Source organism: Rhinatrema bivittatum, chromosome 18 (genome assembly GCF_901001135.1).
Source record: "Rhinatrema bivittatum chromosome 18, aRhiBiv1.1, whole genome shotgun sequence".
NCBI lineage: Eukaryota > Metazoa > Chordata > Amphibia > Gymnophiona > Rhinatrematidae > Rhinatrema > Rhinatrema bivittatum.
The window spans coordinates 46,221,945-46,249,607 of record NC_042632.1 but is presented as its reverse complement, the minus strand read 5'-3'; the positions used below and the strand labels follow the sequence as shown (position 1 = coordinate 46,249,607).

Sequence of the window (27,663 nt, the reverse complement as noted above, 5' to 3'; positions counted from 1 at the left end):
ACAAATTCACTGGCAGCTTCTAATATGTTTCATTTCTATAATTCATTTGGAAAAGAACTCAAAGAATTCAAAAAACTCAAAGCAATAAACCATTATTGTTTTACAGAAAATAGAACATAATCTAATTCATGGTGTAACTATTTTCTGCTTGTTTTCAGTCACTCCATAATCTACTATATTTAGGGGTATGCACAGACTTTTTTTCATTTTGTTTTATTTTTCATTTCATTTGTTGTTTCCTTTCTTATTGTTTATTTAAAACAAAAATTTGAAATAAACAATTTAAAAGCAAAGAAAAATATCAAAATGAAAAACAAAAAAACAAAAAGAAAACATAAGTCAAGTCAAGTCCTATCAAAGGAAAAACAATTCTCCATGGACTCCCTCCCCTGTGATTCACCTCCACTCCCCTCCCTGAACCATCTTACCATCTTTTTCTTCATGGAGCAGGAGTTTTGCTTACAAATGGTGCCAGCAGACTGAGGCTGGTGCCATTGTTAATAGGGGATGTGCATTTCTTTAAAATGAATGAGTAATCTGAATGCCCATTTTTGGTTTGGTTTGTTTCCAATATACCGATTGGCTAGCGCCTCCAAAAAATCAAAAAATATTCAGATATTTCATTTTGGCAAGTAGTGCATGCTATTAGAAACAACTAGCATGTCTTATTTAGCAAAATTTGTCAAACAAAAACAAGCATCCTCCATGGCCCTCTGCCATCTTTCCCCTTGATCTTTCTTACCCCTTCTGCAGGTCTTCCGATGATGAAAGAGGCAGAAGGGATCCCAAGTCACTCCTGCCTCACTGGATCTGCAGGAAAAATGGCACCAATCTCAGGGCTGGTTGTGCCAAATATTTATGGCCATTTTTCAAATTTTTTAAAACTTTCAGAGGCACTAGCCATTTGGTTCATTTGATATATGCACTCATCAATTAATTTTTTATTTGGGGAAACATAGGCTGATCCAGAGACTCCATTCACACTCCATGTAGAAGACCTAGGTTTGATTCCCTGACCAGGCTCCTGTTTCCCAGATGAACTGGGACTGCCGAGTCTGCAAGCACAGTCCCTGGAAGAGCAAGTCAGTTATTGCTCTATGGAGACATCTAGACATCAGACTTAAGAGGATAATTTTCAAACAAATGCCCATGGGGTAGATTTCAAAAGATGTGCAGCGTGTCCATGTGCACCCAGTTTGCGGCGCGCACACGTTATAAAATACGATACCCGAGCGTGCAAGTGAGGGTGGGTTGCGACTCGCGTGCACAAGGGGGGTGATTTTCAAAAAAAAAAAGTGCGGTGACACAATTGGGCCATTCCCAGAACTTCCCTATCCCCCTACCTATTCGTCCTCCCTTTTCTCCTCTCCTCTACTCCCCGACCCCTAACCCGGAAACTATTAGAATTTTTTTTGTTTTAAAACTTACTTCCTCTTCACTGGTGAAGTAAGTTCCGCACGCCAGCCGGCTGCCAGTGTGTGGTTCCCCGGGCCAGGGCCAGGGCCTAATGGCTGCTGTCCTGGCCGGGCCCTGCCCCGTCCAGACCCCGCCCCCAGCCCACCACTTTCACAGCGCCCGGCACTTCCACTCATACCAGGAGATACACGCTTGGCCGGGCCGTTTAAAAAATGCACTGGGCACATGTGCTTATCTCCTGGTATTTGCATACGTCGGGTTCTGAAAATTTACCTGCTGGTGGGTACATGACTGTGAGTAGATAAACACAAGTGTTTTATAACCCACACATATGATATATGTGTTTTATAAAATGCACATCTCTCTACCTGTAACATACATCAGTGCATTGAATAAGTGTACTTTTCCTACCTGTTTTAAAAATATACACGCCTATATTTTATATGCAAAAGCAAAGTAAGACTTATTCGCATAAGTCCTGATTAACGTGTGCAAGTCGGCCAATTTTAAAACATGTGCATGTTACTGAAAATAACCAGTTTACCAATTAGTCCACCAGTTCGCCCAGTCCTTCTCTGGTTCATCAAGACCTTCCTGGTTCTTCAGCCTTTACTGCTCCAGTTTATCCAGATCACCAACCCAATCAGCATTGTACTATAAATATGTTTAATATCACTTACACCAGATAATTAGCAGGTGTAGAAAATAATTGAGTAAGCTGCCAAATGTACATGCATAAGTGTTTTTTCAAATAGCAACTGACATTCATATAAGTGTTGGTCCCACCCTGGACACCCCTAGATAGCCTTTCTTTTCCCATGCATATATTTGTGCATGAAAGTGAAAATACTCACATATTTTCAACTTCTATAAAATATTGATTATACAAGTAGAGGCTATGCATGCACATATATGCTCATTTTTACACACAAGTTTGGAAAATTCAGCCCATAGGGTTCATGTTTGCTGAGTTCTGGAGGGAGCTGTGGTTTATACGACCCTGGCCCAGGTCTGTTCATGCAATGGCTGGGCTACACTAAGAGGGGAATATAAAAATAGCATATTGAATGAAAACCCTGGCTAGTTGTGAAGAGCGTCATGATGCCATTGCCCAATAGAAGCTGGTTCTGATAAAGCTGGAAACCCAAAAGAATCAGGAGGAAATTGCCAAATAAAAAAAAAAAAAAAAAGATAAACAGGAAATATGAATGGCCAAATAATATGCATTGGTTCCATTTGTGTAAATTATTCAAAGAAATGACTGCTAGCCTGTGCATTACCTAAAAGGTCTTTTTATCTTTTTTGCTCTTTAATTTATTCTTGAAAAACCCATCAAACAGGCTAAGTAGGGGACTCGCCTGTCAAGGTAGTAAAAAGAAACATTTTATACTCATAGGACCAGCAGAAGTTTTTGAAAAATAAATTTGTTTCTGCGTTTAATTAAATGAAGTCACAAGAATCAGGCACAAAGATAAAATGTTGAGGGCAGTTCCCCGAATTCTGCATTGTACTGACTCTAGAAATCATTATTTATGTCAACATTTTTGTTGCCCAAATCATCAGTCAAAAAGCATGACTGACCTGATGACCTCACCATTGTCAACTGCAAGTCAACATCTAGCTCCTCAGCACTATGCAAGACTGATCACTGTAAATGCACAAAACACACTTTGATTGCAAATGAGATTCACTTCCAGATCAAACAAGGCTGCGGATCAAACATAGCTCAAGTATGTAAACTCTAGTTCTGTACTTTTTAAACCTCTCAGCAAAAAATATTTTAATTAGCGAATGTACCTCCTGCAAACACTTATCCTCCCCTCATTTATCACTTACTGAGAAAGGCCATGAAAGGGTGTCAGGTTTCTTTATGTGTTTGAAGAAAAGAAAAGGGAAAGTGAAGTGATGGGCAACAAAACAGCTTTAAATTAGGAATACAAAATCAGCACCATTAAAATATGCCTCGGAATGCTTTAAATTCATTTATCAGGGATTGGAGCGGACTGGAAGCTTCATAAACAGGGTTTATTTTAGTGAGAAACAAACTGTAACTAAAAAATAGACCATAGTCAAAATAATTCCAAAGCATATAAACTGGGCTAGCATTCATTTATTCTTTTAATTGCTTTCCCACTGTGTTGAGTGACCAGATCAGAATAAATGTGCAATACATTTTACTTTGAAAATTGAAAGGCGTTAAGTATATCCAAATACAACTGTAATAGGACAGCAGATACATCACAACATCTTTGACAAAAGAGTAAAATTCTCTTAAAGATCAATTTAAAAAAATGCTTACCACCTTGCTTAGATGGCCAAATTTAGGCTGCCTTAAATTTAAGAACTATTTTAAGCAGGTATTAGGCACTTAAGCTTTTGGCAAAATCCCCCTAAATCTAGGTGACCAAAATCAGGTCACCTAGATTTAGGCCTGATATTAGCATACCTAAATTTAGATGTGTAAGTTAAATGACTAAACTCTGAAAAGTGACCCGTAGGTTACTGACAATACACGGCAATACAAAAAGGATGTGTGCGTTTCCTTACATCATGATCCATGACCCAATTTGAAAACTCACACAAAATCCGTTGAGTCATCAAATCTCTGTTTTAAAGAGATAAGCCCATTGCACTCAAAATCCTAAGCAGCTCTACAGATATCCACTAGAAGGTCCATTCAAAATCAACTTCTGACTTCCCATCCTTGGATCTGCAAGAAAAACCCGATAGATATTCCCTTGTGGATTTGTAATGAATTCATGGATTTTGTCAACCTTGAAAGAGGCTAAAATCTTCCTGGTTTAAGTGTGACTCACTACACTAGAAACAAGCAATGCATATCTAATAGTCTAGAAACCCCCACCACTACAACACATGCACATACCAGCTCCTACTGGAAACATGAATTGATAAGATTAAACTGTACAAATAAAACATTTAATGTCAAGCAGAGAATATAAATAACTAAATATGCACCTTAACAAATCTGTACCTTGCTGCAAGGGGCAATCCAATAAGCGATAGCGAGGAAAGGGAGCCCTACAGAGACTCCCAGAACGGCCAAGAATTTCACAGATACAGATTGCTGACGCAGGCCTGAGAGATTTTCATACCACATGGTAAGCAACTGCTGCTGACAGTTGGGATGTGCAACGAACTGTAAGCAAACAGAATAAATGATCATTTCTTGCTTCGTATCAACAGCATGAAAAAAGAAGAATAAATCACAGTAACAGCATTTTGATGACAACAGAAATGGTCAGTTTTTTGCAGTGATGAACTACACACAGCCAGCATTACTGAGTTAAAGAAGTATTTACTGTTATTATTGCCAGGGTACAAAATATACCCCATTTAACTGCTTGAGAGAACCATTAATGCACAGAAGAATTTACAAGTTTAAACAATAAGTACTAATGAAAAAAAAAAAAGTTTCAATCATTTAATTGCCAAAATATTATTTAAGAGTCCATTTGCTCATCCAATTTTTATTTTAAAGTTGAACAGGTAGTAAATGTTAAAGGTTTTACAAGATCTCGCTCCCATCTACAAAGATGATTAAAATAAGTAATTTGTGTTGTCGCTCTTCATCAGAACCTCAGGCAGGCATGTGTATGATGAAAATGTTACAAACTGGAGAAAAGGAGGTGCCGTAAAAGATCTGTAAAACAGGGAGGATAACGTTCAAACAAATGCGCGCGGTAGCATGCATGTATGTATGTTCCTGTGTATTTTATAGTTTGTACATATGATATATGTGCATTTTATAAAATATGCTTATCTCTACCCCACAACATATACGATGTATATGTAGGATGCATGCAATGCACTGAAAACACATATATTAATGTGCTGTATGTGTATAAGAACATAAGAACATAAGAAAATGCCATACTGGGTCAGATCAAGGGTCCATCAAGCCCAGCATCCTGTTTCCAACAGTGGCCAATCCAGGCCATAAGAACCTGGAAAGTACCCAAAAACTAAGTCTATTCCATGTTACCATTGCTAATGGCAGTGGCTATTCTCTAAGTGAACTTAATAGCAGGTAATGGACTTCTCCTCCAAGAACTTATCCAATCCTTTTTTAAATACAGCTATACTAACTGCACTAACCACATCCTCTGGCAACAAATTCCAGAGTTTAATTTTCCTTTGAGTAAAAAAGAACTTTCTCCGATTAGTTTTAAATGTGCCCCATGCTAACTTCATGGAGTGCCCCTAGTCTTTCTACTATCCGAAAGAGTAAATAACCGATTCACATCTACCCGTTCTAGACCTCTCATGATTTTAAACACCTCTATCATATCCCCCCTCAGTCATCTCTTCTCCAAGCTGAAAAGTCCTAACCTCTTTAGTCTTTCCTCATAGGGAAGTTGTTCCATTCCCCTTATCATTTTGGTAGCCCTTCTCTGTACCTATTTTAAAAATATAGGCATGTATATTCTATGCATGAAAATAAAGTAGAACTTACCGATTTACACATATAAGTAGGTCAATTTTAAAACATGCGAGTGCAAATGAAAAAAATAACCATTTTACCAATTTATTTATTTATTTCGCATTTCTTATATACCGGTAACTGAGATACCAGATCTGACCAGGGTGGTGAACAACAATTCCAAAACACATAACCGAATAAAACCAAATGATAAAAAAATAAACTAACAAATAATTCCCATCGAGATTAATAAAAACCCAAATCAAACCCTTCCATACCCCCCTACTACATACCAGCTTACTTTTCTTAAGCAAAAACCTCCCCTCAGCATGCCGCTTGATTTGGAAAAAACTAGCTGGTGGATTTTAAAAGCCCTTTGCGCACCAAAGATACGTGTGTGTCTCGGGCTGGCGCATGCCGCGTGGATTTTAAGTAGCGCTCATGTACGTACGTATCTCCTGGTATGCGCCCAAATAAAAAAAGTTCAAGAAAGGGGTGGGGCATGGGAGTGTTGGGGGAAGACCATGAGATGTGCACAAGTGCGCACCAGGGCTCACCACCGCATAACTTTACTTCTGCTATTGCTTGTGTGTAAGTCAAAAACTAAAAAAAACAGGGCTAGTCAGCAGGGTTTAACAGGGGAGAGGGGAGCCTTTAAAACTAGGGATGTTAGGAAGTCCTGGGTGAACTGGGAATGAATTGGGAAAAGGGTAAGCAGTCTCATCGTGCACCTCTTATAAAATTCCCCCCATTTTCGAGGTAGATGTGGCATTTGCTCACACATGTGCGTGTCTATATAAAATTGAGCGCACGTGTACATGCATACAGACAATTTTATAGCATACGCCTGCATATGATATAAAATGGCCACGTCCGTTGGAGCAAGCTGGCGTATGTATGCACAGGTCTTAAAATTTACCCTTACGATTTTACTTTCTTTCTGAATACCAAATTGTTCATCTCCAGGGTTACCTCCAATAGGGCAGAATTCCACAATTCTGGACCTGCCATGCAGAAAATCCTCCTTCGATTTATAACTTGATGGATCTCTCGAGCTAATGGTGTTTGAAGCAAAGTGCTCTGTGCAGATTATAAACTATGATTGGGTATATAGTTCTTAAACTGCAAATATTTTGCTCCCTGTCCATACGCTGCCTTAAACATTAGAATCAGGAATTTGTATAGGGGCCCTTTCCTTAATTGCCCAGCAGTGTAATTGATGCATAAAAGATGCCACAGTCAGTTTTTGCGGGCAACCAAAAATTAGCTTAGATGCCATATTCTGCGCTACCTGTAAATAGTAGGGATATGCATTCGTCCAGGACGAATTAGTCAATTTCAACGAAATTTCCTAATTCATCCTGGATTGGGGAGCCCGAAATCCAAAGGAATTTTTCCCAAAATTTCAGGAAAAATTAATTTCAGGCTTAGTGCGCACTAACGGGGTCTCCCCGAATTTTAAAGGCCCAAACCATGGGAAATACAAGATTTCCCATGGTGGGCCTAGTAAATAGGATTGCCAACTGGCTTCAGATTTTCAGGACAGGTTGATCGAGTCCTGCTTTTACTCCCTTGCATGCAAGTACTTATAGCCTTGATTTTCTCAGGGAATGTAATAAGATCCAGCATGCAATAGGGTAAAACTGGTACTGGATCAATCTGTCCTGAAAATATGGAGTCAGCTGGCAACCCTACCTGTAAATAATGAACATCTGGAAGACGCACCAGTAATACTTTACAGTAATCCAATATAAGTAGAACAAATGTCTGGACCACTCTTCGAAACACAGAAGTACTCAGCAGCAGCCACAATTTCTTTAGTTGTTGAATCTAAAAAACACTTCCTACACCATTGCCGATAAATGTGGTTCAAAAGTCAACATATCATCAACTGCCATCCCCAAATTCCTCACTTTACAACCTCTCTCAGCGATATCCTTAATTTTCAAACTCAAAGGTTCTGATACACAATCCATCCCCCCCATCTTACCTTTATTCAAAATTAGTTTATTTTTCTGAAACCGCTGCATGATCATATTCAGACCATCATTAATCCTATGCATAGAAGCAGCTGGATCTGATTCCACTGAGATCATCAGCTGCACATCATCCACATATTTAAAAAAAAACAACAAACAAACCAAAAAGCCCTATCTATAAAAACTCTATTAAAAAGTCACTAGTTCACCCAGGCCTACTACAGGTCATTGAGTGCTTCTTGGCTGTTTAGCTTGAACGCCCCCCAGTTCACCCAGATCTCACACCCAGTCAGCACTACACAATAAACAACTTTAATATCACTCGTGGCAGATAAATAGCAGGCATAACAATATGCAAGTAAGTTGGCAAATGTATGTGAGTGTCTTTTAAAATATTAACTTAAGGGGTAGATTTTCAAAGCCCTGCGGCGATTTTACTTCAGCGTGTATCTTGGACCGTGGCTGGACCGTTTTTAAAATGCGCTCGGCATGCGCACAGCCCGGCCACACACATACCCCCTGGTTTTTGCACGTGCCAGGATTAAAAAATTTGGGCTTAAGTGCACAAGTGTTGGCCCCGCTTGGAAACGTCCCTAGACTGCCCCTTTTTTATGTGTGCATGAAAGTAAAAATATTCACATCTTTTTGACTTTTATAAGTAGCTGATTTGCTACTGTGTCCCTGATGAAAGCCAGATTGTCTAGGACAGAATGCAATAGTTTTGTCTAATAAGATCAAATCCCGCTGCTGATCCTTGGATAAGTCCTTCACCTTCCATTGCCTCAATGTAATCCACTTTGAAGTGGCTGAAAGACAGAATATAAATCAAATACATCCACATTCATAAAGAAACACAATAACTATGTCACAGGGGGCAGGGGTGGGATTTGAGCCCTCCCTTCCCTGATTCATAGCCCATTCTGTTAATCACTAGGCTACTCCTTATGCTGTTTTGATTTATGATAGAAAGCAGGTATATTAAATAATAAACTAAACTACATAAACCACAAGTGAAACGGAAAAGAAAAACATAAACAAAAAAAAAAGAACAAAATGAGAAACAAAATGAAATGAAACATTTTCCAGCTCACGCCCCTAATTTCATCTCAGCCTGGTTCATTAAGACTATAGGCTCACAGCAGTTTTCCAAGTGAGCGTAACCGCTGAAAAGGAAGCCACCTCTGAGGTGGAACCCTTCACTTTGGGTTCTCAACTGCTCCATTCCTTCAGTAGAGACTGATCCAGTCCTGGGTTTACCCCACTGAATACATGGACTTGCTATCCTGCTTTTCTTAGGGAAATCAGAGCTACAAGACCATGCATGCGAGAGGGTAAAACCAGGTCTGGATTGCACTGTCCCAAAGAAATGGGGGCCAGCTGCGTATCCTACCTTCTCCTTCTTTTACTATTTCAGGGGTTATCAACCCAGTCCTCGAGACAAACCTAGCTAGTCAGGTTTTAAGGATATGCACAATGAATATGCATGAGAGAGATTTGCATACAGTAGAAGCAGTGCATGCAAATTTCTCTCTTATATATTCATTGCATTTATCCTGAAAACCTGACTGGCTGCTGGGTTGAGAACCCTTGCATTATGTAATAGCAGCCACTATCACAGGTTATCAGCATCATCCTTAAAACCCAATTCCATAAGTTCTCTGTTATGCCCAACCTCTGCAAGTTCCAGCAGGTGATAAAACAACATAGTAACAGGGAGCTCAATCTTCAGCATGCAATAAAACCATTTACTGTATGCTAAACCTACAGATACAAAATGAAATGAAAACAAAGCAAAAAAAAAAAAGAAAAGAAAAGAAAATGAAACAAAGGTTACAGACAAAAGTAAAAAAAGATCACTTTTGTAACCAAAGTGTAACCTTGGGGAAATTTATATTCATCAAAGTGTTATTGCATTGTATCTTGTCAGAACTTATTAAGGAGTATGGATTGTAAACCATGCAGGTTTTTGGATGGTAATGTGACAAAGCAACCATGTTTTGAAAGGGCTAGAACTGTGCATGCTGTAGAGCAGTTTTTTAAATATGTTGTTGAGGAGAAGAAATGATAATGTCCCGCAATTGTCATAGTGGATAGAGAAAGGCAGATGGCAACAGCAGAGAGGATGCTTTCCACAATTAGCCAAATAAACAGCATAGGGTGACGCAAGAAGGAAATCAAGGGAACAATGAATATTAATGCAACTGAATAGTGCAGCAGGAAAGCATGAGCCACAGCAGAGAAGAAAGCCAGTGGCAAAAGCAATAAACGTACACACACACACAAACAATCAGAGTTCAAAAGCGTTTCCATAATAATATTGTTTGAAATTCATTTTTAGGAGTGAAATAAAGTATATACTCCTCCTTGTAACTCTCCCTGAAGTGTGAAATGTATTTCACATTCTTTTCAATCAAATCGACTCGAAAGGGTTTGATGTTCAAAGGAAAGTATTTCAAACTCCTTTGTGGAAAAAGTTAGATGAGGGCTGTACTAGCATGCTAATGCCAACAATTATATTGTATGCAGCAGTGACATGCTGGAGCCTCTGCTTGAATCATTTTTTGAGAGCAGAGGGACTCACGAAGTAAAGCAGGGCTGGTGAGAGCCCCTTGATAAGAATTTGAAAGCACATCACTTGTACCCAGTGATCGACAACGGAGCTGGTATCACCCAGTACCGCATGGGTTGGATTCTCGTTATTTATTACCACCTGCCCTTTTCAAGAATAAATCTGCTTTGGCACCATCATTTGAATTTATCTCCGGGAGTCTGATCCCTGCTTACTTACCGCTCTCTAAATGAAATCCATCTTGAAGCCCTCCAAGGTCTGCCTTTCTGACAGTTCTTTTTACCACTCTCGCCTCAGCCTGCTGATTCTCCTATTCCTATAATTTAACCACATATTAACCATATTGGAAGAACTGATTTTAGAAAACAAATGCTTCTTGCACTGTATATAGTAAAATGACAAACACATCGGGAGTTTGCATGCAGTGTGATTCCTATGGGGCGAGCTTTTCCATGCAGGCTGATCCTAGTATCCATGGCAGTCAAGAAGAGGCGTCATCGGATAAGGGTTATGCACTTGCTATGCAAGGATTTGGTAGTCTGGGAAAGATTCCTGGCTAAAGTTAACATCACAATAGTCTGGTTTACTCCCACCAGTTTCCAGTTCCGCTTTGCAACTTTACTCAGATGCCTCGGGGGTCATGGGGTTCAACTTGTATTGCCAAGAGTCCTGGTGTGCAGAAATGTGGCCGGAAGAATTGACCCAGTCAATGTCACATCAAATATCACCTTCCTGGAATTGTTCCCAATAGTAGTAGTGCTATACATTTGGAGCAAGGGTTTAACCAACAGAAGGGTGTTATTTTGGTGCAACAACCTCACTGTGGTCCAAATCATCAATCGCCAAGCCACTATATGCGTGTCTGTGTCTGGATTGCTGAGGGTAATGGTCTTAAGGTGTTTGCAGTTGAACCTGGTGTCGCTGAGGAGTCGGGAAAGCCAGTACTGACACACCTTTAGACCATTGGAGTAAGGATACACTCGAGCTGCTGCACCAGTCTAATGCACCATCCACCTGGCAAGCCTACGTGAGGGGATACAACGTGGTCATGGAATTCGTGGACTCAATGAACCTGCTGCAGGGTCCCACACCATCTCACCAGATTGTGCAATATAATGTGCAGGCATGGCAGAATGGGACATCCAGGGGCATGGTTCAGGCCAACTTAGCTGGCTGCCTTTTTTGCCAAGGCACATGGTTGGCCCAGTCCAGTCAGAGACTTCACTGTAAGGCAAGTTCTAGTAGGTTGGAATAGGTTGAAGCCCTTTGACCCAGATGACCGTAGGACAATTCTGCAAGATCACTTGCTTTGCCATCAGTAGTGTCAAGCCAATTTGAGCTATTTTGTGCTTTCACCATTACATTCTTCAGAGTATTTAGAGTAAATAAGCTGGTGGTGGCAGCAAGCTGCAGGAATGACACTTTCAGCCTCTGTGCCTTGTATGTCTCGGTCTGTGATGGGACGTTTCAGCTTAGGATCAGGAGGTCCAAGATAGATCAGACGGGCCACAACATGTTGGTTACCTTGGCTGCCATGCAGGGGCCGCCCATGTGCCCCGTGATGAATGCCTTGCATTTATGCAGCTATTAGGCCAGCCAGGGGAGTCCAGTTCCTAGTGCATGCAAACTTACTCCTGCCGAGAAGATCCAGATATCAGTTCAATGCCATACAGAAGCAAGCACTAGGTGTAGCCGGGATGCAGGCAGAGCAATTCAGAACACATTTCTTCAGAACTGGGGCCGTCTGTAGCGCAGCCACATCTGGACTTCATGGATCCACAATTCAGTGCATTGGCAGCTGGTGCTCCCCCACTTACCTATCCTACATCAAGCAGGTGGCCAGCACCCTTGGCCATTCCACATACTAGCGAGCTAGCTTATTGCATCAGCAGTTCAGGTCTAGGCAGCGCAAGATCCCCTTGGTTGCACATTCGTGTTTTGGGTGGAGCATCATGCAAGGAAAAGTGCTCTCGGTGCGCCCTTGGGTTTTGTGCCCCATGACGTAATGATTCAGTGGCTGGGCAGAAGAGGTATACATTGGGATCAGCTCATCCCACTTCTGCGGCACCTGCTGGTCAGATTTGCTCCACCTGATGTACTCTTCATTCATCTGGAAGGCAACGATCTGGGGGACATTCCCGGCCAGCTCCTAACTGACAGCAATAGGAATGACACCGCTCTCAATTCATCACTGATGCCCTGCACGAGAGTCGTGTGGTCTGAAAAACATCCTCTGTCGCCGGTTTCTGAACGCGTAGGTTGAACAAGCAGATAAACAACTTCACTGAGTGTTGGAGCGGGGGAGGGGGAGGGCATCATATCAGGTATCATTAGCTCTGCGTTGAGTGTGAGCACCTGCTCCACAAGGATGGAGTGCACTTATTGGACAGGCTCATGACTTCTTTTTAAATGCTTTAAGATTCAAAGGGTGCTGTTCAGGTCTTTAGAGTGGGGCGGGTCCCGGGGAAGCCATCTGGCTACCTGAGCCAAGAGGAGAGTTTCAACTGTATGTACAGAAACATTACCAGACCTGTGTATCACAGGCTCATTATTGCTAGATGCAAATTTTATGATCTTCCATGTGTTGCTTTCCTTGTCAACAGTGATTCATCTTCCAAATGTTGTCGTGTTTAGCAATACCCTTCAGAAACTGGGAACATTCATTGCTTTTAATTTAATTATCTTTTATCTTTAATTATGATAGAAGATAATGTAAAACGTGTTCACATTTACCTGTATCATGAATTTTATAATTTTTCTTTTTGTTTGTTAACCTTAATTTCTGTGCATTCAAAAGGACTAACACTATACTACTAGTGTGCAATAGTAATAGCACTATTCCTAATGCTACATAATACTAATTAACATTGCTTTTTGTAAGCAATACAATTTTGTCCATGTTCAAAACCAGTAACTGTTACCAGTTTTGTGAGGGGAATTAGCTATAGGAGTGGAAAGGAAACAGACTTGCAAATGAAAAACAACAAATTCTTGAAGAGCAGAACATCACCTAATTAACTAATATTTTGTAATATATAGACGGCCAATACTATACAACTATTCATGTACTTTTACCTGGAGAAAGGGTAGACATTCTGGGTGCTCTGGTGGGGGGGGGGGGGGAAGAGGCAGAAGAGAGAGGCTGGGGCAGGGTTAGCACTAATATGCTTGCTTTTTATTTTAAAAAATTTGCACATAAATTTCCAAGGAAAAAATAGCACACAAATAGCAGGTATGGGTCTGTACACGCACTTTTTGCCAACTCAGTTTACTAAAGGAGCTTTTTCCCTTTGAAAATTGGCAAGCCGTCGGTAGGCATAAAACAAGTTGCCTGCAGACGCTGCACTCCTGTGCGCACAGTTTGAAAGTTACCCTCTTATGGGTTCAATGTACTAACAGACTCCAAAGCGGAGTTAGGATCCGAGCCCTAACATGAATTTACAGCTTTATCACTCAGAATCCCAAGGCAGTTACATATATTTTACTCACTTTCACCAACTTTAACTTTCCATTTCCGTTCAACGCTAGCCTGGGGAAGCGCGCGCCGGCAGCCGGCCAGCGCGCAGAGATTACTTTTGCTCCCAAGGAGCAGTTAAGTAATCGAACAAAAAAAAAATGTAAGCAGTTAGGAAGGGGTTAGGGGTCGGGGAGGAGAGAGGAAAGGGTAGAAGGTTAGATTAGGGGTGTAGGGAAGTTCCCTCCCAGTCCACTCCTTAACTGAGCACAGAGGAGGCCATCTGTCCGCACATGCACACGCGGATGTTAAAATGCACCATGCGTAGGAGCGCAGATATCGTATTTTATAACAAGCGCGTGCCAATGTGCACGTGCTATAAAACAGCTGTGTCCAAGTCTTAAAATTGACCCCCTTGGTGAATAATGGTTTCATCATCTCTGCATTCATAAATGATACAGGTTTGATGCCTTCAGCTATTAAAGTCAGGACCACAGCAGTTACAGAAGCATAACTTAATGCAGCAGCTTGTATTCTGTTGGAAGTGGCTTTCGACTGTTAATTAAAAATGAAGCAATTATGAGAAACAAAGGTTCCTGCAGTAGTTCTGGATAAATATGATTTAGGGAGCCATCTGTGATTCTGTTTAGCTGTAAGTAATGTTTTCCAAACCCAATTTAAGTGTCCTGTTGTTAACAGAAATGGAAAACTGGCAAAAGGGAATGCTGGCCTGGCATTGTGATCAGCAAGCTTGAAAAGAGAGAGGAAGGATACGAGGAGAAGATGGAAATTTCCTCCTCTTCCTTTCTTTTCACGTATTTAGGATCCTGGCCATGCGCTGTGTACAGGGCTGAAATCTGCGTGTAGAAAGCCGCATGCAGATTTAGCCCAAATTTCCAAATCAAATAGGCGCTTACTCCTGCACGGCGCACGTCTACACATCCTCGCCCGCTACGGAACAGGTGTGAACGCGTGCGTGTGCATTCGTGCACATGTATGTGAAAATCAAAAGTTTGCACGCAAATGATTTCCTCACCCCTGACTCCGCCCCCCCTCCCGAACGTGTCTTTACAGTGCGCGTAAAAGTATACAGATACTCTTACACGTACAACCCCCCCCCCCCCCCCCCCCCCGGGCAATTTTCAAAAACAAATTTGCCTGCGTAAAACCCGGTTTTAGGCAGGGAAATGCTTTTTGAAAATTCAGCTCATTGTGACTCACGCATTATGTACCTTTTCTGGTGCTTCTAGACTGGCTGCTGAGTGATGGATCAAATATTTCATGGCTGCAGCACCATTAGAAACCAGGTTGCTACTTATTGCTGTGCAGCATTAAAAACTATTTGAAAGGACTCATTCATACAACAGATGTAGTTTTTGGGATCGCAGCCTCGGATGGTAAGTGGAAACTTTTCATTCCCAGTTATATTCTTTAAAATAGAATATGGTTAACCCTCCTTTCAAAGAATATATCATCTCTCCTCTGCTTCCCTGAATCTACAGTACTTAAAGGAAAGAGGTTTTTAGAGTATTACCATTGAAATGTTTATTGTATGTAAATACATGTTTGTTTAGCATATATAATAACAATTAGCATACTGTCAAAAGTCACTAGACAGAATAATTCATCTTTGCTCTCTGCCTCCCACATTCAGGACCAGCATAATGCACAATTATCTGTGAGATTTCTACTTTGCATTTAGATTTATTTCCCACTGGAGGAAAGCATGACTTTCAAATGCTAAATGGAAAGCTGACGCATCACCTGGATTTGTGGGCGTCAATATTTTGCTTGTAAGGCAAAGTGATGTGTGAAACAATGAAGGTCAAATTCAAAACAGGTGGATTTCAGCCCCTTGTGCTTATATTCTCGAGTTTCAGATTTTTCTGCAATTTCGTTGGAAAGGCAATCGAACTTGATGCATCCAGATCTGACAAATTTCATTAAGATCCTGGGGTTAGAAGTTAAGACTTAAAAAAATAATTACTTGCTCTTGACCCTCACTATCAAAATGTTCAAAATCTCAGGATGACACTTTTCCAGTTCTTTATTTTATTAGTTCTGATTGATTGATTGAGTGTGTGTGTGTGTGTGTGTGTGTGTGTGTGTGTGTTGGAGAGGACAGGGACATGCAATCATTGGCTCCACTGCCACATAAGACCCTGCAGGCAGTGTGGTACTAGTTTGCAGTGTGGTATAGGAGTGCCACAGGTAATGGTAGTGGGGGTGGACTGGATGGAGCTGGTAGGGTTTCACTAGTGGTGGCAAAGCTGTGACAAAACTGAGAAAAAGTTCACATCTGACCCTCAGACTCTTCACCACTGTTGGCATTCTTCCTTTCTGTACCCTAAGTCCTCGGTGTTAAAATAGAAATAAAAATAAAACACAAGCTGAGGCCCTGCAAGAGTTAACCTGATCCTGGACCATGCTGAAAGTCTGGCAGAATGTCAGTTATTCTGATGTCACCTCAGTAACAGCAACACAAACTTTCTCCACTAGCGGACACATTTGTGAAGTAATTAAAAACCCCCCCTGCAGAACAGACACTCATAATCTGTATTCTACACTCCCCTCTAATCTCCAAGTCCCACCTCATCTCATAGCACCTTCTTTTCTCATTCCTGTCAAGGTATTGTGCAGAATTAACCCCTTTGTAGACTTCATCCCAAGAATAAACAGCTCCTGTGCTTGCCACGTCATAGAAAAAAATGCTAAGTAGTGAAGAGCTTCAGGAGGACAAAAGGGGTGACTTTTGGCTTGGATGAATGTGCTAAGATGACTTTAATTAAAAGAAAGCTACACAAAACCGAAAGCTGAACTTGAGCAGAAAGGAATATATCTATAATCTATATATGTATATTTAGTACTTAGGAGGAAAAAGCTAACAAAGTTTAAAGAGCAAGGGAGGAAGGAAATGAGCTTATGTTTAAAGAGTGCCAGGAAGAGAGAGTAGGGGGGTCAGGATGCAACAGGGAAATTTTTAACGAGTTCAAGGGAAGGGAGATTTATTTATTTTTTTTAGTAAAAAAAAAAAAATTATAAGGACCACAGGGAAATTATATCATTTGAAAATTATAGATGATACAAAAAGAAAGAAAAAAAAAACATATCCACAGGTGTACCACAAGACCTCTATACAGGGGATGGTGCAAGACACAAACTCCAAAAGAATTATAGCAAGGAAGAAGAAACAATCAATCATGACCATACAAATTTATCAATTCGAGTTGCTCTGTCTAATGAGGAATCTAGTTTCATGCTTCCATTTAGTTTGGAGCTCTATGGAGAAGCAAATGCGTCCCCTAACATCTTGTAATTACATAGATTACATAAAAAGACCTCCCCACTGTGAACCTCTCCCTTCTGGTAGAAGGAATTGGTTTCCCCTTTTCTGAGTTTCTCTAGAATCATCAGGGAACACTTGCAGACAACAATTCATAAACAATACATCTCTAAGTAAAAAAAAAAAAATCAATTTTAAGAGCCAATCCCTATCAGGAGCAGGAGTGATAACCACTGTAGAAGAAATCACTTGCTATGACCCAGACCCTCCAAAACTCCCATTCAGATCATCAAATTGTTACTCCCTACCTCTCAATTTCATTCCTTTTACAGAGTGGCAAATAAAAAGCTTTAGAAAGAGGCGGAAAAGTATCGGGCGATATGTTAAAACCAAGAGTAGCGTATTTCTTAAACATCTCATGTGCAGGTGTAGAGGGAGTTTTTGAAACATTCAAAAAGCATACATTTCTACACGGAAAATACTCTTCTACCTGCAGAAGTCCCCTTGACTGTTACCCTGCTCGTGAAACAGTACATTTAATTTACTTTCTGGAATCGCAAGTTTACACAAATCTTTAAGAAAGTGTCCTTATTGAAAACCGTGTAGGAAGTTCAGCAAGACCTTTCAGAGTTTATTATAGCACAAGGGGAAAATACATTTCCTGCACCCTTCCCCCTCCCAAAATCCCCCCCCCCACACAAACTTTTGCTGCAGTTTGACGATACTTTAAAACAGCCAAGGAATTTTGTCAGCAAGGATTAAAACACTGTCTGCAGCACTAGACAATGTAAACCTTTCCCTGGAAATGCCAAAGTCCCGTATTTTAAGAAAATTGAAAAATGTTAAAATGAATGCTGTTACCTTTTTGACCTCATATTTAATGGCAAGTTTAATTCTGCTCAGACTAGGCCGGTGATGATCAGTCCATACTTCTAAGCTTACATCACCATTCAAGATGGCCTCCACTTCCTCCGTGTCACGGCAGAGATCCAGGACGCCCACAACAAAATCCTTGCATTGCATAGATAGCTTTCTGTAATCATTCTAGTAGGATAAAAGAAAACAACACTTTAATGTGGCACTATGTCAGGGCATACATATATACATACTTGGGCATACACATATATCTATCTATCTATATGGTGCTTGGTCCTGTAAAATCAGGATTAACCAGCAGGAAAACCATTGCAGAAATCAAGATCTGACTGGAGTGCGCTCAGAATCCATTGGAAAAAATCCACTGCAGTTAAATGTTTCAACTTACTTCTTCATTCAGAGGGCTAGGCTAGGAATGTTAGCCTCACTGGAACTGCAGTTAATTTTCTTATAGGGGAACAGATTAAACAAAAAACAGTGAGCAGGGCAAAATTACTAAAACAGAAAGGGGCTGTGTGGGACAGTCCCTCGATAACGTTTATTCTACCTACGATCCTTGATGTTCTGCCCAGAGTATTGAACTGGAAGAATGCCATATACAATCAATCAATGTCCGTGCTTAAATTCCAGTACGATGAAATTGGTTTTCCTGCATAAAAAAATACTACATAGAACAGGAGATAATAGAATACCGATTCTCTGGAACTTTGAAAATAATAGCAGATAAAACTGGAAAAACCTCATATTTACAATTTAGACCTCTGTTAAGCATCGTAATTAAGAAGTGCATGCCAAGCTTAACAACAACATTTGCTACACCGTGATTTCCTTGTACATTTTTGTAAAATTGTCATCTTTTTCGGACTGCAGCCCTGCAGATACTTTTAAAATGCCATGCTGAATCACAATTCGACGTCGATATTTTGGTTGCTGAAAGAAAGGGGGGCCGGATGTGACACAATGCGGGAAGCTCTCAGCAAAATTTCTCATGCTCCATTATGTATTCAGGAGGCCAACAAGCGGAGCAGCAGAATTTCACCGTGCAAGCATGAGAACAAGATGTCAGGTAGTCAGGCGTGTGCCTGTAATGCACTGCAGAGGTATAGGATAAGAAATATCCCCCCCACACACAAATACACTCTGTATTAGAAGTATGCAGTCACTTGAAAAGGACAAAGCTAAACAGGATAAAAACGAACATAATTTCCTTGTGTTCTGGTTTTCCATTTGGAGTACACTAAAAGCATTTAGCGCGTGCCGAAGTCAGTTGAATGCTCGCTAAATGGTTTTACTGTTCATGGGGAGAGTCATTTTCAAAATACCCCACATAGGGCTGAACTCTGTGGGGGGTCTTTGCACATATGTCTGCTTTGAAAGTTTGTGAGCGCCTCTCCCCCCCACCCAGTAATAATGGTGTGCAGTCTTTAAAAAAAAAAAAAAGAGAGTCATTTCGTGTCATTTGGGAGTCGATTTTCATTGTCGTTATTATTTTCCCTCTTTTCGTATTGTTTTTTTTTTACCTTTATGAAAGCGTGTGCACTCTTCCAAAAACGGCCACTGCTTGGCCTTTGCCCCATGATGGAAAAAGGCCACCACGGGCCTGGAGGCTAGGGGGGGCGCTGCGGGCCTCCACTGTACCACCAATGCCTGCTTTTAAAGATAGAGGAAGTCCAGGGCTAGGGAAGGATTCTGGGGCTTGATAAGACCACCAGGGAGGTGTGTGTTATGTGAGGGGGGGGGGGGGGGGGGAGAGAGGCGAGCCACTGAACTGCCAGGGTTATTTTTTTCACTAAAGGGGAGAGGCTGGGGTTGGGGGCGGGGTGTCCATCCTCTTTTAAGTATTCTTTAATATCGGGCACTACCTCTACCTGCAAGGGTGGCCGGGGGAGGGAGAGACTCCTGGGTGGTTTTACTTCTTTGAAGAGCGAGGGAGGGCTGTTCTTGGGGCTGAGCAGTGGCCCCTTTAAGTGATGGTGGCCCCACAGTCCCTGGAGGGCGGGGCTACACTGGATGGGGACCGTTCGCTGTGAGATTCACAAAGCCGCAGGCTCATTTAGCAGACTTTTGTGACTCCCAGGTAACTCTAACACCACCCACCTGCCTGCTCAGTGAGACCTGCACTCATTACAGTGTAAATATAAATTAGAGACCTTCCCACACTGAATCACACACAGTTACTTCGAAATACAAATTCAAGCCTTTTACGCAAAAATGTCACTTGCAGTTAAAACATCAAAAGATAATTAATTCATCAGATCTCATTTCCTGCCCACCAGAAGAGTTCTGTTATGCAAGAATGTGATACCGGAGAACATCGCTCCTGCTCTTCTGAACCACCGGACCACCAGGAGGTACCTGGTTCCTAGCCCCACTGTTTTTTTTTTTTGTTTCTTTTTAAAGGAAGGGGAAGTCAGAAGGGCCCAGGCCAGGCCTAGCCAGGTAGGCCCAAGCAGGGATCTGTTTCATGGGAGGAAGGAAGATCAGAGCTGTGTCTGGCCAAGGGCTCCTGTTGCTTCTGTTGGGGGGAGCTGCAGGACCTCCAGGAGGCCTTTTTAAAAATGTTGTCCCTGTACAAAAACAAAAGTACGCCCACATTTTTGGATATTTTTGTAAGAGACCATTTTCAGTTTGCTCCATTCTGATTTATGCTTTGGGCTCATCAACCATGTTTTCTGAGCAGAAAGCATTTTTCGTGTGCATGAATCATATTTTGTGCTGAGAAGGGTGGCCCTGGAGATCAGATAGTGGGTGAAGTCCCTCTGCCTCCCCCCCCCCCCCAGTCACATGACCGTGCCCCTTTGGACGGCTGGAGCAGGCTCCTGCTTGGCACAGCTGCACTCCACCTTGGCTTGGGCATCAGGCACCCTCGGCAATCCGCTTAGGTTGCCTATGGATGAGAAGGTTAAATAATCCCAGGTGGTAAAGAACAAGTGAATAGGGAATGATAATTAACTCTGTTAAACAATTGTTCCCGCTTTTGGGATCGTCTGGCCGTGGGAAAAAATCATTTTCCCATGTTTCCCCATTTTGTTTTTTTTTTTAGTGAAAAATCATTTTTCGTGTTAGCGCGCACTAACAAAAATAGCAAAAAATAACAAAAAGTAACAAAAATAAACGTTTTTTTGTTAGTGCCGCTAACTCCCATTAGCGCGTACTAACCCGAAAAATGATTTTTACAAAAAATTGGGGGTAAAATTGATCGTTTCTTTCTTTTATCCAATTTCTAACGAATTTAAAAATATTGTACGATATTTCAATTCCTTAGAAAAACGATTCACATCCCTAATATTCAACAAGTTTGAGGTCATACAGCAAAATGAGGCCTCAAAGAGGAATTGGGAGTCAGAACTGACTGGGGATCGTTCCTGCCCCTTTCTACATTCAAAACACCACAGAACAGGTTAAGCGAGGGTTGGCGAGCTGAGGAATCCCTGTTTCAGCTCCAGAAGGATGGGGATGAAAGCTACAGCGAAGTCCTTTCTGGGTTTGTTTTTTTTTAAAAAAAGGAACTGAAAATATACAAAAAATGTGTCTATATGTTCAGCGGAGCCGATTTTTGGTTCATTCCTTTGTAATGAAATGAAAAATCAACTCATATCATTTTACACATTCATTTTAAGTGACTGCACAACCGTGTTGGAGGGTGCTGTTCCTGCCCCTTGCACACGGCGCCACTGGCGCTAAAGCCGGCCCTGCTTATGCATCCGTCATTTGCAGGGTTGCCTATTAAACTGCTGCAAGAACATTTGAATTATTGTTTGTTTTTTCTTATCAGTTTCCTGCTTCCCCTCAGTCTCAGCTGCCACCTGCATTTCAGCAGCGCAGGCCGAATGTTACTCCATGCCCTGTTAACAAAACCAGACTGCGCCCCCAAGAGGCCAATTACCTGCGAGAAATAAAAGGCGTCGGCTCTCTGAATTCCTAATTCAGATGCGGAAGGCCCAAAATTTGAAATTTCTCTCTTTTATATTGAGCACAGACTCTTAAAAAAAGGCATTATCTCCATTTTTCTTGCAATTTGCTTAAGGCAGCAATGGTGATAGGTTGGTGAGTGGGAGAATGATGCATGTGAAGAGAAAAAATGTGTGGCACCTTTCAAGTCGAAACAATACCTTTGAGCAATAAATGAATATTAGGATTCTTTTTTCTTTTTCCATCCTGCAGTGGTCCCAGTATGAGTGATTCCTTTGTTGAACCTGTAACTATTATTTTCCTGCAGCACGTATCACTGCATTTCAGCCCGGCTTACAGACTCCCACAATATCATTTTCTGCTTTAGAAGCATGCGATCATTTGTGTCCTCTGACATTAAGAGTTTTATCGCCTGCTGCCGGGATATTCCTCAGGTTCGGTGTTTCTCCAAGCGCGAGAGAATGAAAAGTATAGCTTGACCCTGCTTCTTGGATTCACTGCACTGTGATGTATCTTTCTCCTTTTGGGAAATACCCGGGATTCTTTGTTAGCAAATTTAAATACATGAAACTGCACGGCTACACAAATTAGGCAGCGTTATCAGTAACATCGAGCAGCCGGGATCGTTACAAAACGACTCCAGTTTTAAATGGACCGACTTGGTTACTAATTTCATTAACAAATGATTTTAAAAGCATTCACATCGAGGCATTTCGCACTGCCAACTCCAAAAAGAAAAAAAAATCAGCCCAGTTGAAAAGTCCCCCCCTCCCCCCCCCCCCTCCACGGCCCTGGAGTGCTAAAACACCGCAGTATTGTACATAGCCCTGTAAGGAGAAAACAGCTTTCTTAATAACGCTGCAGTTCGGAACATTCCTCTGATTACCTTCTGCTAGGCTCGGTGGAGAACTGAAGCATTGTTAAGGGTGGTATAAAACTCTAATCTCGAGGATGGGTCACAGCATGGGGAATTGTGTTGTGCAGCACGCCTACGCTGCACATTTTAGGCTTAGAGAGTGCACTCTTTCTGCAGGGCGGCGTAAAAGGCTGATTCCTGCCGGGTGCACAAAAAAAGTAGTGCGTCATCAGTTGTGCTGTTTAAGTGTGTGTGTGTGTGCGCTAACATTTTCATCTCCGGTGCATTAACACAATTTATTTAGCATGAGCTTCCCTTTAATGTTTTAGGTAGCTACAGTATAATTTCTCTTTAATTGAAAACTAGCTTGCTGGTTCCTTCATCATTTATATATTGTGCAGTACTTTGCTTTCAACTCTGCTGAAAGGCTTTTTTTAATAAAGTGAAGCTGAAGGGGAAAAATGATATTACAGCATGGTCTAATATCTGAGACAAAGCTCTGGCAAAAATAAATAACTATTATACTTCACTTTTTATTATCAACTTATCCTTTGAGTTTCTTTGGTACTTATAAAATTGGAATAACTTTTAGTTTTCTCATGACAATTTGAATTTTTATTAGTTTTAAATTTCCTACATATTTTCTTTTACTAGAATTGAATACCATTAGGCTTAATGTCAGGATTTTGTTTTTACAAAATACAATTGGTTTCCCTTCAAGTCATTTAAATTAAGGGGTAGATTTTTAAAAAATGCGCCTTCGCGTACTTTTGTTGGCGCACCAGTCGCAAACAAAAGTACACTGGATTTTAGTAGATACGCACGTAGCCGCACATATCTGCTAAAATCCAGGATCGGCGCGCGCGCAAGGCTGCCGATTTTGGGCAGCTGGCACGCGCCGAGCCGCGCAGCCTGCCTCCGTTCCCTCCGAGGCCGCTCCGAAATTGGAGCGGCCTCGGAGGGAACTCTCTTTCGCCCTCCCCTCACCTTCCCCTCCCTTCCTCTACCTAACCCCTCCCCCTACCTTTGTTGACGGATTTACGCCTCCCGGAGGGAGAAGTAAATCCACGCGCGCCAGCGGGCCGCTGGCGCGCCGAGACGCAACCCGGGGTGGTTCCGGAGGGCATGGCCACGCCCCCAGACCGCCCTGGGCCGAAACCACGCCCCGGGCCTGCCCCCGAAACGCCGCGTCCCGCCCCCAAAACGCCGCGATCGGCCCCGCCCCGACACGCCCCCGACAAAAAACCCCGGGACTTACGCGAGTCCCGGGGCTCTGCGCGCGCCAGCAGGCCTATGGAAAATAGGCGCGCCGGCGCACAAGGCCCTGCTCGCGTAAATCCAGGCGGATTTACGCGAGCAGGGCTTTTAAAATCCGCCCCTATTTGAATTAAAATTTAATTCCTAGCTAGCAAAAGGTCCATTGTAAAAGGATGACCACAAACAAGTGACTCGTTAACATTGTTTTATGTAAGAAAGACCATTTAAGATCCTTTCTGTGTTATCTTGACTAGAGTCATGCAGAAAAGATAAGTCAAAGTTGAACAGAGTCAGTTTCAGCCTATTTGAGTTTTCAGATTTTCCCCAGATTTGCTGCAGAAATTTGTTGAAATTTCCTAGGTAGATCTGTGAAAGATGCACATTTGTCAAACATTCACCAGTTTTCAAGAATTTATATTAAATCTGCCTACAGGAATAGGCAGAAGAGCAGCAGCGCACAGCACTATTCTAAGAATGTGCATTAGAATAGTCTATGAACTCTGTAATCACAACAAACTTAATTGTAAACACTATGAATATGATTTTTACTCATGAACAGTACCTTACAGGTACACCTGGTCATGACCTACTTCACTAAACAATTGATTGACTTTAACGATATATTGTAACTGAACCTTTAGTGGCACCTGTTAGAATGTACTATAGTATGCATTCACCTACATTAATTTATGTGCCTACATGTAAACCGTTGCGATGGTATATAAGTTAGCGACGGTATAGAAAAGATTTTAAATAAAATAAATAAATGAATATTGTTAATCCTGTGCATGAGGCACATCTATTCTAACGTACGCCAATGCAGAGCCTTCAATTCAAGGAATCATCATACGATTTTTTTTTTTAACTTGACAACTAGCTTCAGATTCATTAACCCAATTTACAAACTTTTTATAAAAAGTTCACACATCTTAATGTGTTTACAAGAGATCAATACTGAATTTTATTTATTCAATCCTACCATTGTAAAAGAAGTAAACATGTAAGCAATGACAAACTGAAGATTGATTGCATAGATATGGAATCCCTTCAGCTTGTATTATGAGCATGATAGTCTTGCATGAGTTCCTTAGTTATTCTTCTGCAGATATTAAGGGATGCTTCTCTCTTAAGGGATGGTTAAATTAGTCTTTTTTATATACTAGTGCTTGATCAAAATTCAAATGACTGGAAGGTACATATAATAATTTCACTATAATTCCCTTCATTAAGTAATGGCCTCAAAATACGTTCCAGTCCTGATTTTGATGTCTTTTGGCATACTCTCTGCTAGTTGACATACCTGAACCTGTCCTGTGGAAAGACTTTAAGCTGACATGGATGTCTTCCAGTTAACCACTTTAGCGTATCATTATGGTGCGGGTTGTTGGACACGGAATTGAAATTTAAAGGTGACAGGCATTTTTTTCTGTATTTGAAAACCAAGACATACACTATTCACGCTCCCAAAATGCTCCAAGTTAAAGTTATACTAGAATGAATAAAATAAATAAAGAAGACTTTAATGGAAAAGGAAGGAGAAATATCTGTCACTCGTTCCTCATTTGGCAGAGATTTGGTTTTTTTAAAAAAAAAAAGAGGAGCTACTATTTTGGGAAAAAAACCCCAGAAAGTTTATAGAATTTAAACAAATATTTTACTATCTGCCTACATAAAATTCAAATGGAAAATTAAATCCTCAAACAAAAATATGAACCAAAGCAAAAATGAGGGGCAGGACATACCTAATACTTTGTTATGTGTAACGCCCCTCACTTCTGGCCTGATGTGCCGCCGGCATCAGAGTAACGATGGCAGAACAAAAAAAAATCAAATGATCCATCCAGTCTGCCCAGCAAGTTTCTTGTGGTAGTAACTAGGTGTGGGAAGGGGGGAAAATGTCATTTCATTTATTTACTTCCCATCACTTCCCATTGTCTTTCCAGCTCTATACTCAGTTTATTATATATATGCCACCCAACCTGGGAAACTGTAAATTGCTGCTGTAAATTACCATCGAACCTGTAAATAGTTACCCCATTTCTGTATTAGTTGCAAGTTCTTGTATGCATAGTTATTGTTCCCTGTAAAGGCATCGCTGGAAAGTTGAGTTACTTGTAAACCGATACGATGTGCAAACGGTTGTCGGTATATAAAAAGTTCAAAATAAATAAATAAATACATTTATTTTTTGGGGAGGGATTCCCCATGAATTTCATTTTGTGAGACATTTATTTAATTTCTTTAGTTTAAAAAACGGAAATATTGAAAACCCCATCCCATCCCTCCCACCCGGAAAAATGGCGGAGCCAGGATCCTTCCTAGCCCCCACTTCCCCGAGGGGAGGCTAACCGGCCTGTAGTTTCCAGCCTCCTCTCTGCTACTGCTCTTGCGAGGCGGGACCACCAATGCTCTTTTCCAACCTTGAGGCATCCCTCCCATCTCCAGGCATCCATTAAACAGGCCAGCACATCTCTGAGCTCCCTCAGTATCCTGGCAGGTACCTCACTTCCTGCAGCTCTTGAGCCCTTTTATAGGTCCTGCTGACAGGACTTTTCATGTGACACCTTCCGATGACATCACATCCTGCCTAGTATAAATGGAGTCTCAAACTGCTGTCTCTCAACAGGTATCTTGCTTTCTTTAGCAGTGTTGGTTGCCCAGTGTGTTCTTGTGCATCTTCACTGTTCCTGCTGCTATTCCTGCCTCCTGTCTTTCTCCGGGTATCCTCCTTGTGAGTCCTGTGGCTCCCTGTTCCACTCCCTGTTTTCCTTGACTGCCCTGTTGCTTATTCTGGTGTTTCTTGAAACAGAAACTTAACTGTAGGGATGTGCACTGATTTAGTTTTTGTGTCATTTTTTGTTTTGGGTTGTTATCTGTTTAATTTTGTTTTTAAAACGGTTTGGGGGTGTTTATTTCATATTTCCCTAGTTTTGGACCTGTGAGGGAACTTCCCTTCCCCCTAACCTGAACTTCCTACTCCTTCCCCTAACCTTTCCCCCCCCCCCCCCAGCCCTACTCTAAGCCCCCCAAAATTTTTATTTTACCTTTTGTGCCTGCCGCTGTGCTGGCGCGCGATCCCTGGCACCGCAGCAAATACGGCCGCTGTGCCGGAAGCCTGACCCCGCCCTCGGATTGCCCCAGACCGCCCATGCCCCACCCCTTCCCATCCCTTTTTGCAAGCCCCGGGATTTACTCGCGTCCCAGGGCTTTGTGTGCGCAGCCGGGCCTTTTTAAAATAGTGCACACTAAACGGATGTTAGCATGTACTACCTATAGCTAGGTGCCTACAGAGAAAGAGAAAGAGAGAAATGCCCCTTTATATTCATTTTGTATTTTATGTTAGATAAGCAATTTACACCCACGTTGATGGGAGTGCTTCTTTTAAATCTGCTCTGAGTAGCTCAACATGAATTCCTGGTACAGAGATAAAAAAGAAAATAATGTTAGCACACCAGGGATAATTTGTAGATCAGAGGACAATTTACTTTTTTGTTACTATATCCCAAAGAAAAAAAAATTGCTAAAACATTTTCCATCAGATGCTTTCATCAGCCTCTAGATAAGGAAAATGTACTTCTTATATTCCAATCCATTTAGTTCTGTCTTTTCAATATGACAAT

The 27,663-nt window shown here is 41.5% G+C and overlaps 1 protein-coding gene across 1 annotated transcript in view; it reads right to left on the bottom strand.

Moving 5' to 3' along the window:
• Positions 1-27,663, bottom strand: part of TRPC7 (transient receptor potential cation channel subfamily C member 7) — a 102,352-nt gene that overhangs the window by 55,604 nt on the left and 19,085 nt on the right. The window contains exons 2-3 of the mRNA XM_029583692.1: positions 18,004-18,186; positions 4,409-4,573 (exon numbers count right to left, since the gene is read on the bottom strand). Of these exons, the coding sequence (XP_029439552.1) occupies positions 4,409-4,573; positions 18,004-18,186 (348 nt within the window). The remainder of the gene's footprint in view (positions 1-4,408; positions 4,574-18,003; positions 18,187-27,663) is intronic.